Source organism: Coloeus monedula, assembly GCF_965178545.1.
Source record: "Coloeus monedula genome assembly, chromosome: 3".
Lineage (NCBI taxonomy): Eukaryota > Metazoa > Chordata > Aves > Passeriformes > Corvidae > Coloeus > Coloeus monedula.
This window is the reverse complement of record NC_138783.1, coordinates 28,283,181-28,299,712: the sequence shown is the minus strand read 5'-3', so window position 1 is coordinate 28,299,712 and position 16,532 is coordinate 28,283,181. Positions and strand designations below refer to the sequence as shown.

Below are 16,532 nucleotides of genomic sequence, written 5' to 3'. Positions count from 1 at the left end.
ATGACCCTTAGATTAATAAAACTGCATCTGACACCAGCCCACACCTCTCCACTCCTGGTAAGGGTGAGATGAAGTGAGAAGCAGCTCCCTGCTGACATTGGCCAGGTGGGTATGCAGGGGTGGAAGTGTGATCTCCCCTTCCCTGTACAGCTTTGCCTCTCCCATGTCAGGTTAACCAGACTAATCTGAAGATGGCTGTGGATTTTCAGCTTTCACTGGGTGTGCTGAAGGTTACTTAATCAAATTTACAGTTTACAGAAATACACCTATATATTCACAGGAGCAATATGTCTCTCTGTGAATGAACACCCTCTGTCTCTCCAGCATGCTCTGTAGGAACACCAGAAGGAAAATGATCCAATCTCCTGGATGTCCTATGCACACCCTGGCTGATCCCAAGAGGCAGAGGTTGCAATATTCCTAACTCTGACCATCAACCATCATATTTCCAAAGGTTGCATCCCCCTGTAGTGTGACTCAGGCACTTCCTGTGCAGGGAAGAAGCAGGATCTGTTGCAATAAGGCTGGAACTGAAGTCATGCTATCTCCAGGAGCAGGGAGGGATAAGAAAAAAATCCTCTGTAACTGACAGAAGGAAGCCAGGAGCAGAATAGCAGTGGTGCTGGTACACTGGCACTAAAGGTAAAATGAGCCAAATTCACACCTAACATAGGCCAAAATTTCAGGGCAGCCACAGCAGTTTACAGCAGCTAAGTGGCTGATCATGTGAGAGATTGTTCACAGGCTGAAATTTTTCATGGTTTCCTGCCAGCCTTGAACATTGACTTATTCTAAGACCTTATTATTTAAGCAACTTTTTTTCCACATCCCCCCCCCCCCCCAAATTATCCATAAAATTATGTGGCTCCATTTAGTACCCAGCATAGATACTGGCACCCAATTTTTGGACATGCATTTGCAGATACTGCAGTCTGCAGATACAGTTACACGCTCAGCATCTTTGAAAATCAGGTACATGATAAGTGAAGAATGAGGCCCTGATGTAGAGACCTAGGAATTTTAGGTCTCTTAGGAATTCCTAGAGGCCTAGGAAGTCTAGGAATTCTGGCTGTATGTTTTCACATCTGTCAACTTTGCTGGGTAAAAGAAGGTGATAATATTGAGCAACTCATGTTATATGGAATGTTTTGAGGACAGGTGAGTTTTTGTAAGCAGCTTGAAAGGATGGCCAGTTTGTTTTTGTGCAGTGGCTTAAGCCTCAGGATGAAGGATCAGAGCGTTTGGTTCTAACTGCTCCTGGCCCAGCTTAGGTTCCCTGTGTTCATTTCCTTCAGCTCCCTCTTCATAAACCTGGGATGCTACTTGCATTTTCTGCAGGATATCTGTGCAGAGAAGTTTATTTTCATGTCTAAAGCATTATGAGACTTCCCAGAAAGGATCTCTAGGGGCAGAAAACAGAGCAGCATTAAGAAAAAAAAAAAAAAAAAAAAAAAAAAAGTGCTTCTCCTGTTCCTGGGACCATTCCACAGTCCTCACAGCTCAGACAGTATGCTCCTGAGGGTGTGTGTCTGGAGACTAAAAACATCCTCATGTGGTTAAAAATCTCACAGGCACCACTTAAGCTGCAAGTGTAGACAAGGCAGAGCTGCACTCAGGGTGGTTTTGGTCACCACCCAATTCATGCCTTTGATTACCAAGCTCTCAGCCCAGGTTCATCAGCAACCTCTCTGGGTAAGAGAGGGCTCCTTCTTGCATGGCCACCTCATCCCAGGTCTGCACCAAGACTGAGGATGGCAAGTGTGGCATGTATCCATCTGCTTGAGCTAGTTTTCACCTGACCAGCCCAGGTGAGAAGGACAGTGGTCCAGGCCAGCAAATATCCTGGCTCCCAGCAAGGTTCTCCTGCCTGAGACAGAGAGATGAAAGCCAGACCTCAGTCCTGAGCTCACACTTCTGGCTACAAGCTTAAAAAAGAAAGGGGGTGAGTCAGCACCCTGTGGCTGTGCAGTGGCTGGAAACTGTCCTAAGCTGACAAATAAATTTATGGGCATTTCAGAGGAATCTCACCCACCACCATATCCATGGCATTTCAGACTAGCACCACTGATAATGGGTTCAATTAGTGTAATGAGACAGACACTGCTGGTAACCTGCCTGTTTTCTCTCATCTGTTACCTCAGCAAGCCCATTCTGGTTTAAGTTAGTGTATTTATTAAAAAATAAACCAAATCCTAGCCACTTTTCTGCTGTGTAAAAAAAGAAAAGATTCTCTGCTCCAGCCCATTTAACTGAAGCAAACATTACCCATACTGTTACTGAATGGGTTGCTGAATTACTTTTCTTTTATGAGAAAGAATATTATTTCTTTGACATCTTGTTTTCAATTGCTTACAATTAGAATTTGCAATTTACAACTGCAAAAGTGATTTGGTAAGGCATTCTAAAAATGACTTCAAATATTCTTTAATAGCTTTAATGAATTTTCAGATAAAACACAGAAAGTTGTTACCATAAAATATAAAAAGTCGATTGAGTCTCTAAAATTGTTTGCTACTTGATTACTTCTAACAAAGAGCAAGTTTGTTTGCTTTGGTTTGGTTTGAATGCTCCCATGAGCTCAGCTTTAGGCTTGCACTCAACTAGGTGTGCTTGCCTGAGTCAGGGTCCTAAATGATGGTCTGTGCCTGCGCAGTAATTCCCAAGTTCTCACTGGAGTTCTAATTAATTCACGTAATTTTGGGGTGTCCTTTTCTTTTGCCCCCGTCTCAGAGCAGGTTAGCAGTCCCTAGGTCTGCCAGGCAGGAGGGCATCTACTTGTGCTCCAAGAACTCGGCTTTCCAGACAAAACGAAGGTGTTTCAGACCTATTTGAGCTAAGTACATTAACTGCTCTTGCCTCTCTCAGGCACATGGTACAGGAGCAGCAGCCTACCTTCAAGGATGTGAAAATGCTGATTTCAAGTAAGATCCTCATTGCTTTCTTCAAGATGCTGTATTAAACCAGGAACAGAAACATAAACAGAAAGCATGTGGTATTAGTAAGCAGTGGATGAAGTTTTAACAAATTAATGCAGGAAAAAACCGATGCAGATGTTTCAAATGCAGCTGGGGAGAAGCCAATTTTGTACGTCCAAAGGAGAGTTGGAAGCAACAATCTTTACACCTGAATTCCCAAATCTTCATCTCAAGAGCCCTGAAGGAAGCATGGCAGAGGGGAAGCAAGTTGCTCAGACTCTGCGCTTGAAAGTAGAGACCAAAGTCTTTCGAGCCTGCTCCCGAGATTCGCTCATGCCCGTCAGCAGCACGGGCTCCGTCCTGTGCTCCACCTGGTAGAAGGGACAATTCCTCAGGTGCTCCGACATGCTCGGGCTGCCGCTGCACTGCCAGTTGTGAACTCTGGAGAACAGGCTGCTGAACTGCCAGATCTAATGCAAGAGAGGGGAAAGGAATTGGGGAGAGGAAATGAGGATTTAAAATATCTGTCTGTGCTTACAGTGGGTGTGCATTACTCACCCTGGACACTCTAATGAACATCTGATTGTGCAGGCCTGGCATACCAAGTGAAAATGGGGTCTGTATTGTTATGTACCTCGTACTTGCTGGTTTTGCTGCTTTAGTTATCGCCTGCCATTTTTAATGGGGAAGTATCCTACAGTTCGGTGTCAATCCAGAGCAGGATATGAGGAAATTCAGGATACCTGACCACTGCACCTGTACAGAAAACTCCATCACATGTGCAGTGTGATCCCAGGTGTCTGTAAAGCAAGGGGACCACAGCATGCCTTTGTATCTCAAAGACACATATCTCAAAGAAACATGACTTCATAAGGACCATGCCTTTGTATCTCAAAGACACATATCTCAAAGAAACATGACTTCATAAGGACCTTCCAAAGCATCTATTGGCACCTACAAAGCAATTAACATTACAACACTGCTGTTATTCACCCCACCCCAGAAAAGTCTGGGAAATCTAAGGTTAAAGTTATTCCTAGAGGACGTATAAGCTCATAGAAAATAGAAATGTGCTGTTAAACTTTTCCGATTCTGTTTGCAGTGATATCATGCACCATTTAATAATATATTAGCATGTGATTGACTTTAATATTTGCTGTATACCATTAAATCAAGTTAATTTTTAGTCAGAGTAGATTTCTTCTCCCTAAAAATGTTTCTTCCTTGCTTAAGATTGCCTGACCCTCTCCTAGTCCTAAGTGATCATAGCTATTACACACAGTAGTACAGAAATTTGGAATAATTACAATGTTTTCAAGCAGAGTCTCTGCATTGGAAACAAGATCCCTGTGTGGCCAGTACAGAGAGCTAAAATGAAAAGGGTTAGACAGTCCTTAAATTCAATGCTGCTGGTTTGAAACTGAGCTACAATAACTGAAGTTAGTTGTTGTATGATTGGGCAGCTGGAATGTCTTCCTTTTACTGATGGAAGCCACATACTCCAGTAAACTATTTCAGTGGCTAATTCCTGATTTGGATTGGGCTAATTCAACTTGCAGCCACCAGACTTTGTTACGCAGATTTTGAATTCACCACGTTTCATGTCTTTTTTTAACAGAGAGTTCTTTATCTTAATAAGGAGTCATTAATCGATAAGCTTCTATTTGATAGGAATCAATAGGTAGATATCTTCACGGCTCTGCTTGGAAGCCAGATCCTTACATAATCTCTGGGAGCCTTTCCTGGATCTCTAAATTCTTTGTTTCTAGGTCTTTGTCTTGTCATCTTGGTTAGGCTGAAGTCTCATGCTACTCTTCTGAACAGTTTTATATAACAGTGGACTTGTCACTGTTAGGTTAATCATTGGACTTGATGATCTTAAAAGTCTTTTCCAACTTAAATGATTCTATGACTCTATGATTCAGTGTTAGAGCAGCTGCAGGGCTATCACCTAAAGAAATCCCTGTAAAAACTAATGTTCAACTAGGACTTAGACTAAGTTGTGTCTACATATTTCTTTCTAAACAACCTAAACAGCCTATAAGAGTGGTAATGTTCCAGCACAAACAGTGGGAGACCAGCTTTGCAGAAGGTAGTTTTCTATCCCTAAGCTGCTTCCTCACTCATAGTAATCCTATGAAAACTAATTATGAAAGCCCTTGGAGACTGATGTGAATGCCTGAGCACCTTTCACAGACATTTTTCTTTGATCTTTATCTTTTTGGCATTCTAAAGCATTTTGACATACCCTAGATTGCCTTGTAAATAACAACAAAAACAACAAAAAAGTATGAATTTCAAGTTCTTCAAAAATCCATGTGTAATGCTTAAATATCAGGAATTCTTAGTTCTCAGTGCCTAGAAATGGTGCACATGCAAATGGGTTACCCAAGTTGAGCTTGGGTGGGGACTTTCAGCTAGTCAGAAAATGTCTAGTTACACCTTCATCCTTTTGCTAGATGTACTGCACTCTGCGGCCCTGGCCCCTGACAACAAAGCCCTCTGCAAATTCACAACCTCATGAACCTCCCCCATATAAACGTCTGCATGTTTATATGCAGCTTTTCTCACCATTCTTGTGTTTTATCTGAAGAGAGCTCATGACTCTTTTTCCCAGTGTCACAGTCACTTGCCTTTTTGCGAGCTTTCCATGAAGTACCACCGTGGGAATATCTTTTTTTCTCCCAGACCAGCAGGACCATCCCCCTCTCTTGAAGAAGAGTGGCACAGATGTCCCTCATGAGCACTGACACTTGTGACAGCTGAGATAAACTGAAGCTGTCCAGGAATCCCGCAATGTACTTGAGCACTTCCACTGGGAGGCTGCTCAGCAAGTCCTTGTTTTCCCCTCGACTATCCACTGTGGAATTGCACTTTCCTGGTTCAGCAAGAAGCGTGTCCACCTCTGGCTTAATAGCAAATGTCTTGAGAGGCTTGCTGTAAATAACCTTGGCCTTAAGTCCCTCGGGGCGGAAGTGATTTTGAACAAAAGGACATCCCAAGTAGGCCAGCGGGCAGCGATGCTGGAACCATCCATCCAGGCATGACTGGATATCAGCGTGCACATTCTTGAAGTGGGATGGGAACTCGTCCCTCCTAAAGAAATGACTGCAAGTGAACGTGAAAGCTGAACTGCTTTTGTTGTGTCTTCTGGTTACACACTCAGTGTAGAGTTCCATGTGCAGTTCCGGTGGGCTGTTTTCATCCAGAATATCTGCTAGAACTGCACTGGAGGAGAAGGGCTCCAAAGGAAAGCTATATGTCTGTGTTGCAAAATCCACAAAGAGTCCATCAATACCTCTTGCTTCAGAAATCTCATGGCCTTTCAGCTCTTTTTCCAGAGCACACAGTAGTGTGGCTTCAACTATGTTTGTCTTAGGTAGTTCTTCTATGTTTATTCCCAGTTCTGAGGTATCCACTGACTTGTCTGAAGTTGGCACCTTGTGGCCCAGTGCATCTCCTAGTCGTGCTCTTTTGCCACAGTAACTAACTGGCACTTTGAAGGTGTAGACAGTCTTCACCTCCTGGGCTTCCAAGTTCCCATAGACAAAGTCTTTTTCTCTGGGAGTGCAAGCAGCCATCTGGCCAAAGCGGATGAGCATTCCCCCGTGATGTACCAGATACATGTTGTAATCAGCTACACCGACTTCCTTCTTCAGCCTCTCCAGGACCCCTTCTTGCCAGGGAGCCAGTCCATTCAGTTCTCTACTCGGTGTTACTTGTTCAGACTTTTGGCCCTTTCCCTCTTCTGCACCATCAGGTCCTTCCTTTGCCTTCTCTGTGGAGCTGGCAGCACGAGGGGCTGATGCTGTTTTCTTGGAAGCATCCTCTGTCTTTCGTCCTGTGCTGGGTGCTGAGCCTGTTACCTGGCAAGCCAGAAGCTCTTTGCTGAAAATATTCTCCCAGGTTTTGTAACTCCCCAGATCCATTCCCTCTTTGTCCTTTGCCAAATCTTCCCGCTCACGCTGGCTGAGCTCAGACTGGTCACTGCCCTCTTGGGAACCACAGGCAGCTCCCCCCACAGCACCCGCTTCACCACCCATGGCTTGATCCATTAGTTCTTCCGGTTCATCCTTTTTCCTCCACTCTGGAAATAATTCAGCTATTTTCAAAGTCCTGAAAAGTATCTTCTGGTCTCTGAGTGCCAAAGCTATGTCCAGACATTCTTCGTTCACAGTCTCTTTCATAATATTCTTGTGCAAGGTTGTGTCTGAATCTACATTTGGCCAGCGATTCCACTCCATTGAGCAGCAGACAACACTGGCTGGACAGACCTGGAGGTGTTTCCCCAGCTTAAAGCGGGCCATGGAGAAAGGGCAGCCATAGGCTGAGTTGAGGCAGGACACCTGCTCCAAGGGGCAGAGCAATTTGTGCTCCTCCTCCTTGCACATGTGGAAGGTGGCCCCACAGTGGAGGCGGCAGCTGATCACCATGCAGGACACGGAGACCTCAATGGGTGCGTGGCAGTGCCGGCTGAAGCACTGCTCACAGTGCCTGTGTTGCCCAGGGGGAGCTTTCTGGGCCCGGTGCTGTGTGTAGCAAAGACAAGAAGACAAGAGTTATTGCGTGAAGGAGCGAGGACGGCCACAGACCCTCCATGCCCACACTTGGTTTCCACACATGGGGTGCTCACACGCACTTCTAGTGGGAATAAGGCTGTGAGAAAGTGATACTGCCAGCTCCATACAGTCACGTACCACCTCTGATCCCCTGTACAGCATGGCCTGGTAGCAGCACGGATATAGATAAGGTCTTTACTCCTTAGGCCAGGCAGCCAGGGTATGAGATGTTTTCTGTCCCTATATTTCACCAAGATGCTGAAATCAAGACTGCCAGGGGCACAGTGAAGGAGCATCCCACTTCCTCAACACTGAGTAAGAAAAATGACATTCCTTTTTCCTATCTAGATGTGGCCTAGGCATCTTCTCATCTCCCCACAAAGACGTGAATGTTGCACAAATGAACCTCCCTTTGCTCTACACCAGCAAGGTCAAGAGTGAGGATTATCTTCAGGATCCCAGTTCCCAGTGTGGAAAACTGGGTAAGAGCTAATCTCCTTGGGCTTCTTTACTCTGTTTTCCTGACTTACTCTTACACTTCAGTTGTTGGATTACAGAACTAAAGGCTGCTCAGTCATAACTTGGAACTACTTCCTTGGACACCTTCAACTGGATCTGTAACTTGGCCCAAAAAAGACCTGCTGCAAGTAGCAACCTCCCAACTTTTGACTTCCTGCTCCTTACTATAGGAGCTGCATTCCAGCCTCGTTCTGGAATCACTGGGAATCTTTGTGAAAGAAAAAAAGCTAATGATAAGGAGGAACTTGAGTTTTGTTTCCAAATAGAACCCAGAGTGCTTTTCTTTTTATGTGAAAATAGGAAAAATATTTTTGACAAATCTTCCCACCACAAATTTCATGCAGTAGGAACTACCATAGGCCAAATAGACTCTCACTTGGCGCTGAGAAAAGACAGATATTGGTAGTAAAATAATTTAGACTTTGTTTCAGTTTTCCTAGGGTTAAAGAAAACACAACAGTGTTTACCTAGATGTCTTTTCTTTTGCAACCCCAGGCTTAAGTGACCTAGCCCTGAGGAGAGCTGTGCTGCTGTGGAAGTAGGCTCAGGCTCCAGGGGAAGAGATGCTATGTGAAGAGTGTCCTCTCTGTTTCTTGAAGGTATTCTCTTAACTTTCTGTCTTTCACACTTTTACACCCTGGCAGAGGAAGTCATGAACAACACCGGAGAAGGAAAGATGCCTGGGAAAGGCAGTGCTTGTGTGTCCCTGCACTAAATACCAACACTCATTTGAAAATTTGACGTGCATTAATTGCTCAACACAACTTTGTTCCATCTTTTGCAATTTCCAAAGCTGATCAATACCTGCTTACACCTCCTCATGAATCAATCCCATTCCCTCTTGGCCCTGCAGAGTAAAGGAACACATCCTTGGTGGTCCTTTCCTCAGAGACAAACTTACACTCTCACGTATAAGGCTCAGGGAAAGAGCTGAAGACAGCAATGCCGAAAATAAAACTTTGTCACTTCCCACTTTAACATCCCTGCCTTGCCTTGGGAAGCACTGGCTTCTGCAGAGAGGTGACACCAGGGCACTGGCCAGGGTGGCCTCAGCCACACCAAGCCCTTAAATACATGTGCTTTGGGGTGGCACCTGTCCTGCTTTAGGCTGTTGAGTTACATCTACTTCTATGCAGCTCAGAGAAGCAGGAGATACAGATGGATTTATTTCACACTGGTGGCATCCTTGCTGCTCTCATTCTTGTAGCATTTTGCTGCAAATATAATCTCTAAAAATAGTCCCAGCCATGACTTGCATAAGGTCAGAGGAAGGCTGGGTACATTACACCGCAATAAAAACATGACTTTCACTTTGGAAAGTGAACAATACTTTCCACTGCAAAAGTAACTCTTGGGGAGAAATAATTGATTAAAAAAAACAAAAAACAAAAAACACTACATCAGAGGCATAGACCTTATTGTTCTCCAAAACACAGAAAGGACTGATGGCAAAGTTTCTGGAGAGGAGCCTGCTTTCACATTGCTGTATGCTGAAATAAACCCCATCCAAATCATGGTAGAGAAAGAAAATACATGCTTTGTTTATGAAAAGTGACCATATCACAGCATTCAGATGCAGAATCAGTCTTCCTCATTATTCAGGCATTTTTTAGTTTAGTTTACCTCATCTCTAACTTGTATATGCCGTTCTTTTCAGACAAAAGATATCTATGCTTCTTTTCTCATTGTCAAATCTGTGAACATAGAGGACAGGAAGTAGGGACAGAGAGTTTTATTCTGATATTTATCAGGGCTTGAATGCTTCTTCTATTCTGACATGACAGTAATCAGGAGCTCTGTATTTTAATTGATAATTAGTTAGCTCTGTGGTTTAATTGATGATATTATTGCACGTAAACAAACGACAAGCTTTCAAAACACTCAGCAGAAAGTTTGCAAATTTTGCCTCAGTAGGTTTGATACATAACATCCAGAGGCAGGTGACACACAGATATGTCAGGTGACAAAACATTTCTCTAAACATGTATAAACTTACAGATTCCCTGCAACTTGCAAAATGTCTCAAGGTCTGGGTTAGGAACCAAAAAAAACCAAACCAGAAATAATTACTTCAATCATGTTCAAGCTACTGTGTAAACAAAGAATGCACATTACAGTCCACAGTCTGTCCACTTCGGTAAATCTTTATTTTTAGACCATCATGACAGCAAATCAAGTAAGGTTTAAAAATATACAGCTGCTATTTTAACTTTAGCTAAGTCTGTGTCTGGAGTGGACCTGTTCCATGATAATAACATACAGCTTATAAGCCAATTAAAATTTATTCTCAGGAGATATATATTTAATTAAGTCGCAGACAATGAGCCAAAATAATAAAAGTGTTTTCTCATTTGGCATGTGCTACACGTGACTGATCATTTGACATACTAAGGTCATACACTGTACCTGAGCTCCTTGCACAGAATCAAGGGATACCTCCCAGTCTGAAGAAACATCAAAAAGGGCCACCAGAAACCCAGATAAAGGACCCTAAAGAGTGCCTCTGAGATGAGATTCCAAATGAACATAAAACAGTCTTTCTAAATTTTACAACATGATAGCAAGCTCCTAAAAAATCTCATGGAAGTTCACATCCAAATGCTGGAGCCAAGAATGCTGAAGTTATATATAATGTTACAACAGACAGAATGGGAGTACTTTCAGGGAAGTGTATAGGGCATATAGGCAATATTCTCTATTTCTTATAATCCTTCTTACCTAGTATAGAGTGTTTATCTCATCTTTATCATATTGAAATCTTGAGGAGAATACAGTTATTAATTTTCTTACAGTATAAAAATTTTCATTTCAGTATATTTACTATCTTAGATCTGATCATGTTCACAATAATGAATCTATCTTTGCAGTACTAGAGGTGCACTTGAGGTTGAAAAATACTATTGCTTCTATTTGGAAGATGTAAAATTAAAGTTTAGAAAGACGAAAATATATAGAATTAAATATACATTTATACAAATATGTAAATATACATGCCAAGCATAGAGATGCTCAGGTTCTGATGTTTCACTTGCAGTTGCATGCCTCCTGCATAAAAACCCTGGCAGAGCCAGCTGTAGAATCACATTTTCTAGGACACCAAGTAAGTCTTCTTAAACTAGTGATTTTCTTTTCCTTTCATGCACTGCTCTTCCTCAATCACTGCTTGCTTAACAACCTTGTCAAGAAATCAAGCTTGGGTCTCCTTTTGCTAAACAGATATTTTTATTTCTTAGAGCTGAGGAAAAAATCACTATGCCATTGGAAACCATACTGTACTGCATTTGTACATGAATCTTGGCAGCCCAAGATTTCTTGAGTCCTCTCCTTAGATACAAAATAAAAAGCAAATCCAAGATTGCCACCACCTAGAATCACAGGGCCCTCTAAATAAGTCAAACTCCCCACTTGAACACCCACAGCAGGGACGGTACAGCTTGAGTGACCCCCTGGCACTCAGCACTGTGGGTCACTGTCCTTCATGGCGCTCCTGCTTTGCAGTTGCCATTTGGACTGATCCTGCACACACAAGTTGCCAGCCAGGCTTTAAATGAGGCAGGCAGTGAGTAATGGTATGGCTCAGGGGAGGTGGAAAGGGACAATTAAAGGTGTAGATGAAATCTTCATCAATAACACTAATAACATTCCAGTGAGCGTGAGCAAGACCTACTTTTGAGGTGACCTTGAACAAGTTCACATGGATTTCATAGCGGCACTTTGATTACAGGGCAATGCTGGTGAACTTCAGGTCCTTAGTATAAGATGTGAGGAGGGGTAAGGTTTTCTGTGAAACAACTGACTTGTTGGATAAGCCCAACAACAAAAGGATGAAGATGTTACAATTAGGGAGCTACTGCCTGTATTTTCTACCTGGAGATCATCTGGATGAGGCTGTGGTGTTTCATGGCAATAACCACTATTTCAGAGTTACTGAACAGGTTGGAATTGCTTTATACTGCCAAAAATAGGCTTGAAAATGTCAGGAATGAAGTAGACCCACAGTATAGTGCATCAGTTGGGCAAAGAATTCAATCCATGCTCCTTGCTTTTCTTCTGGAGAATGCCTGTTGCTCAGGTTCTCACAGCAGCACATCAGCTTCTCCTCAGCTCCCTACACACCACATGCAGGACCATGGAGATCAAGAGAAGCTGTTGCACCATGAGGCCTCCCCCTCGCCTGGAAAATCTGTGCTGCACACAGGCAGTAAAGTGGTACCAAAATTTGCTTGTGCAGTTTCTGACTGGTGAAATGCATTAGAGCTGTCACAGGAGGAGCAGAGAGACTTCAGAGTAGTGAGGCACAGGTAACACAGGGCACTGCTGGTGGGAACCCCACACTGCACTCCCCACTAAAAGACCTGGATCAGCAATGTTTCTTGCTCCTCCCTACCTGGTGCAATCTAGCCACAGCTCACCTGAGAGAAAGCCACCCAAAAATTCCAGGCACTGACATGGTCCCCTGGGCTGGTGGCATTGTGCAGAATAGCCCAGCAACAGCATCTTGTGCTGGGCATGTTGGGGAGTCATGTGGGAGACAGGCAGAACAGCAGGCTGTGACATGGAGCTGCTCTGCTGCTCCTCAGACATGTCAATGCTATCCTTGGTAGACACACAGTCAAGCAAACTTTCACTTTGCATTGGTAACTAGGAAATGGGTTTGGTCTTGGTTTGAGTTCAACAAGTGCTTTAAAATAATAGTCCAATTTTGTTGCAGTTTGAGAAAAAAAAGGGGGGGGTTGAGTAATGGTCCAAACCATGTTTTTTTCTCTTTGGGCTCAGGTTCTATATTATGCTCTGGTAACAATCTCACTAACATACTTTTCTGAAAGGTGCCCAGCATAAAGAATCTCAGAGCTATTGGTTAAGATCTAAATAATAAAATAAAAGACATTAATGAGTAAAAATTGCTGAGCAGTCACAAGACTAAATGGTACAGTAGTACCTTTAACTCTTGTAATTCTTCATCATTCATTCAGTGTAGATTGCCAACATAAAGTTTGCAGTCTCAATCTACAAAACTAATTTGATTTTAAGTCTAAGCAGTTCTGCCACGAGATTGCTCTTGCCTCTCCTCTGACCCTTACTGTATCTCCTTGTCTTCTCTGAGGTTCCTGAAAATAATAGAAATTAAATTTTTGATTTATCATCTGACCTGCTGCTGAAGCTCCCATCTTACAATCAGCATCTTAGTTTTTTTAAATCCTGCATACAGTGCTGCAAACTACAGCTAATTCACTGAATACATTATGGAAGGTTTTTTTTTTTAGAGTAGTATGTCACAGAAACACTCAGTTACCAGCTGCCTCTGTTCTAGAGTGTCATTTAAGACATCTCATGATTATTCTGTTTCATCTTAATTACTAAGGCTGTTTTGAAGATATCTTGATTTTCAGAGCTCACTACAGTAACAATTACGTTGCATAACGTTTGTCCAAAAAAGACTCCAGCTCTATTCACAAAGCCTTACCTTGATCATAGAGTCCCTGTGCACGTACCAAACACTTCTCTCCCGGTTGTGCTCAGCTGGGCTGAAGTGAGGTGGGTGAGGGAGAACTGCAAGCAAAGAAAGAGAAGAGAACAGAAGGACACGGAGCAAGCCCTGGCAGAAACATCAAGTAGTTTTGGGATGTTAAAAATAAAACCTGTGCATGTGACCATGTAGCTCAGCTTACAGAGCTGTCTCTTCCACTGTATTTGTTAACACTGTCACTCCTGGAGTGATACTTCACAGACAAGTAGAGAGGCAGAACAAATAATACTCCATGCCCCCTGTATGACAGAAAAAGATCAAACCCATTCCCCAGCCCTGTATCAGCTCCCAGCTGCTCTCTGATGGAGGTTTGCCCTTTACAACTTGCCCCCCTTGGTGTCCACACCAGTTTGTGGTTTCTGCAGTTGGAATTGTCACCCAGTTCCCATTGTCACCAGACGTGGCAGCTGGCACAGACAGCAATGGTGGGTTCCTGATCTGTCCAGGCAGGAGGGACATAAAGAGAGTGGGAATGGCCCTGACTTGAGCAGCTGGGCAGATGTGCCTACCTTCCTTCTGGGGACCCCCGGAGACCCCCAAACTTCAATCCCTCCACTGCACAGTGAAAAGGTCCCACCAGTCACCAAGTGTAAGCCTGAGGGTACAGCTCCCAGCACCATCCTTCCTCAGCCAAACCTGGGGAAGCAAAGGAGCAAAGGAGAGCATTCATGTTTTACTGCAGGCATGGACCCATTGAAGCATCTCATGGTGACTTCCATGGTGAGCATTTCATACTGATGGTGAGTATGGACAGGTCCTCCATGCCACTGAGGTTCGAGGGTGCAGACAGGGCAGGCGCTGCTTCTCCCTGGTGGGTGCTCACCCTGTCTGGCTGCTGACATCCCTTGTGACCCTGCTGCTGTACACAAACATCTCTCACCACCTCAGAAACACAGAACAACCCTTTTGGCTGTGGTGACTTTGAGATCCTAAGTCATGATCAACTTGTTACTTTGTCTTTTTCCTTTCCTATCTGTGAGTCCCCAGTGGCTCTCATGGCTTGAAAGAGTGCAGGCAACTGTTTTCATTTTTAGGGCTGAACAAAATGTCAGTGGGTGACAACCAAGGCTTGCTGGTGCCAATTGCAATTTAGTAGAGCTAAATATGGTCAGCAGTCTGGCTGTGTGGCCTTTTTTAGAAAGGGCTGTATTATCGTGATACCATTTTCTGGCATCCCATTGCACTGGGGAAACAAGAGTCAGGGATAATATGCTTAAACTCGAATTTAACCCAATCACAGCATGATGGCTGATCTGTTCACTCTGTCCACTTCCACTCTTCATCCCCCAGCTCAGGGTCATTTGTCAGCCTTCAATGTTGTCGTCATCTTTTGAGGCTGTGTTTAAAAACATGCTGAGGGCATACCTCGCTCTTGCATGAAGAAAAATTCTTCTCAAAATTGTGTACTACTGGTTTAAGAGTAAATTCTGTCCAGCTGAATTAACTCAGATTACAAAAACACTCAGGGCTTCAGAAGTTGCTTCAGTCTCAATTTTACCAGCACCTAATGTCAGCCTGGTCTCAGATCTCTGTGCTTTCAGACAGTTTGAACTCTGGTGATGCTTTTTGCTGTTTCCATGCTTTGCTCCGTGACCATACAGACCCAGAGAGCCTGGACCTGCCTCTCTCTCTATCTGGTATGCTACCTCACAGCCTCACCCCACACAAGGCCCCAAGTTTTGCAAATCCTTGCCTGCAGGTGATGACTGTGATCCAAAAGGTGTCATCTGTGGTGGCTGTTAAGGGCAGGCTATCACAAGACATGCAAAATGAACATAGTTCACCGTGCCTGAAAATATGTACTTGGTGGGGAGAAGGGAGCAGAAGAGCAGAGAGAGAGGAAACAGGAATTCATCCTTGTACCTGCATTGCATTAGCTCAGCTGCACCTGAAACTAGACTTTTATCAAAACCAGGAGAACCTGAAGATCTCTGCTGCCACCCATAACTGTGCTCGTTTGATTCAAGGTATATCAGGAATGCCAACCATTGCTGTAACCAGACCTCCTGCTGCATTACAGAAGTGCTTAGATAGGGTGCAAGAAATGTGAAATCCCTGAAAGAAAAGCAGAACTATTACTTATTTTTTGGCCCAAATGCTTTGGGAGAAAGCTGTTGCCTGTCTGCTTTAATCTATCTTATCTCAATTCTATGGGTAGAAAAGCCGTGCTTCTATATGAAGCCCTATGAAATATACCAGTGTATATATGTACACAAATATATGTATCTACTGATGTGGGAAAATTGACTGAGGTCTGGTAGCCTGAAAGAGGTGAGGCTGCTGCAGCCCCATGCCCATGTCCAAGCAATAGCCAGGCTGAGTTTGTATTTCCAATAGGCACATGCACAAATTCACATATTCCCCAATTAAGCAAATACACATGGACACAGCTTGCACATCCATGCACACAGAGCACTCCCACACAGCACTGGCAGCCATCCCACCCCCTGCTCCAGCTGAGCAGGATGGAGGAGCACTAGTGAGCATCTGTGTGTTTACAGAAGTTTTTACACGTGTACAGTGTGTCTCCTTCCAGCAGCTGGGCTCAGGCGCTGCCCAGTAGCTGTCCCTCGATCCCAACCTCTCCAGCCCCCCAGTAGCCAACTCCCTGTGGTACTCTGGCCACAAGTTCCTCACCCAGGCCAAAGTGTGAAAGTTTAATGAGAAGACGGGACAGGCTGCACTGATCAGGGGCAGGACATGAACAAACCATCACAAACCATTTGCATGTGGCTGGCCCTTTTTACTCCTGTATCCCACATGCATTTCCCTATAAGTCACCTAGATCCCTCCCTTTCCTGCCTTTGGTTCCTGCTCTAAACACTCCCTGATGAGTCCAGTGCAATTCCCCAGTGCTCTTCCCCTGCATCCCGTCCTGTGTCCCACAGCCCTGAACTCAGTGACACCCCCAGTCCTAAAGGTGCTCTGGGGCTGAGGCTCCCCTGGGAGGGGGCTGGACAGGGTGTTCCTTTCTCTGAGTCCTTAATTTGGGTTCCCACCTGCCACTGTGCC

The 16,532-nt window shown here is 44.1% G+C and overlaps 1 protein-coding gene across 1 annotated transcript; it reads right to left on the bottom strand.

Annotated features, from left to right (window-relative positions):
- Positions 1 to 2,408: 2,408 nt before the first annotated feature.
- FBXO40 (F-box protein 40) lies at positions 2,409 to 13,543 on the bottom strand. Its single transcript, XM_082278414.1, has 3 exons — positions 13,458 to 13,543; positions 5,549 to 7,444; positions 2,409 to 3,385 (listed from the first exon to the last, which is right to left on the bottom strand). Exons 1-3 carry the CDS (start codon positions 13,464 to 13,466, stop codon positions 3,188 to 3,190), a joined length of 2,103 nt encoding a protein of 700 aa, XP_082134540.1. The 5' UTR covers positions 13,467 to 13,543; the 3' UTR covers positions 2,409 to 3,187.
- Between the last annotated feature and the right edge of the window lie 2,989 nt (positions 13,544 to 16,532).

Excerpts from the sequence above, each read along its gene's own strand:
- FBXO40 (XM_082278414.1), bottom strand. Across the intron at positions 3,386-5,548 it reads CATGGAAAGCTCGCAAAAAG|ATCTGGCAGTTCAGCAGCCT; the intron begins GCAAGTGACTGT and ends CTCTTGCATTAG.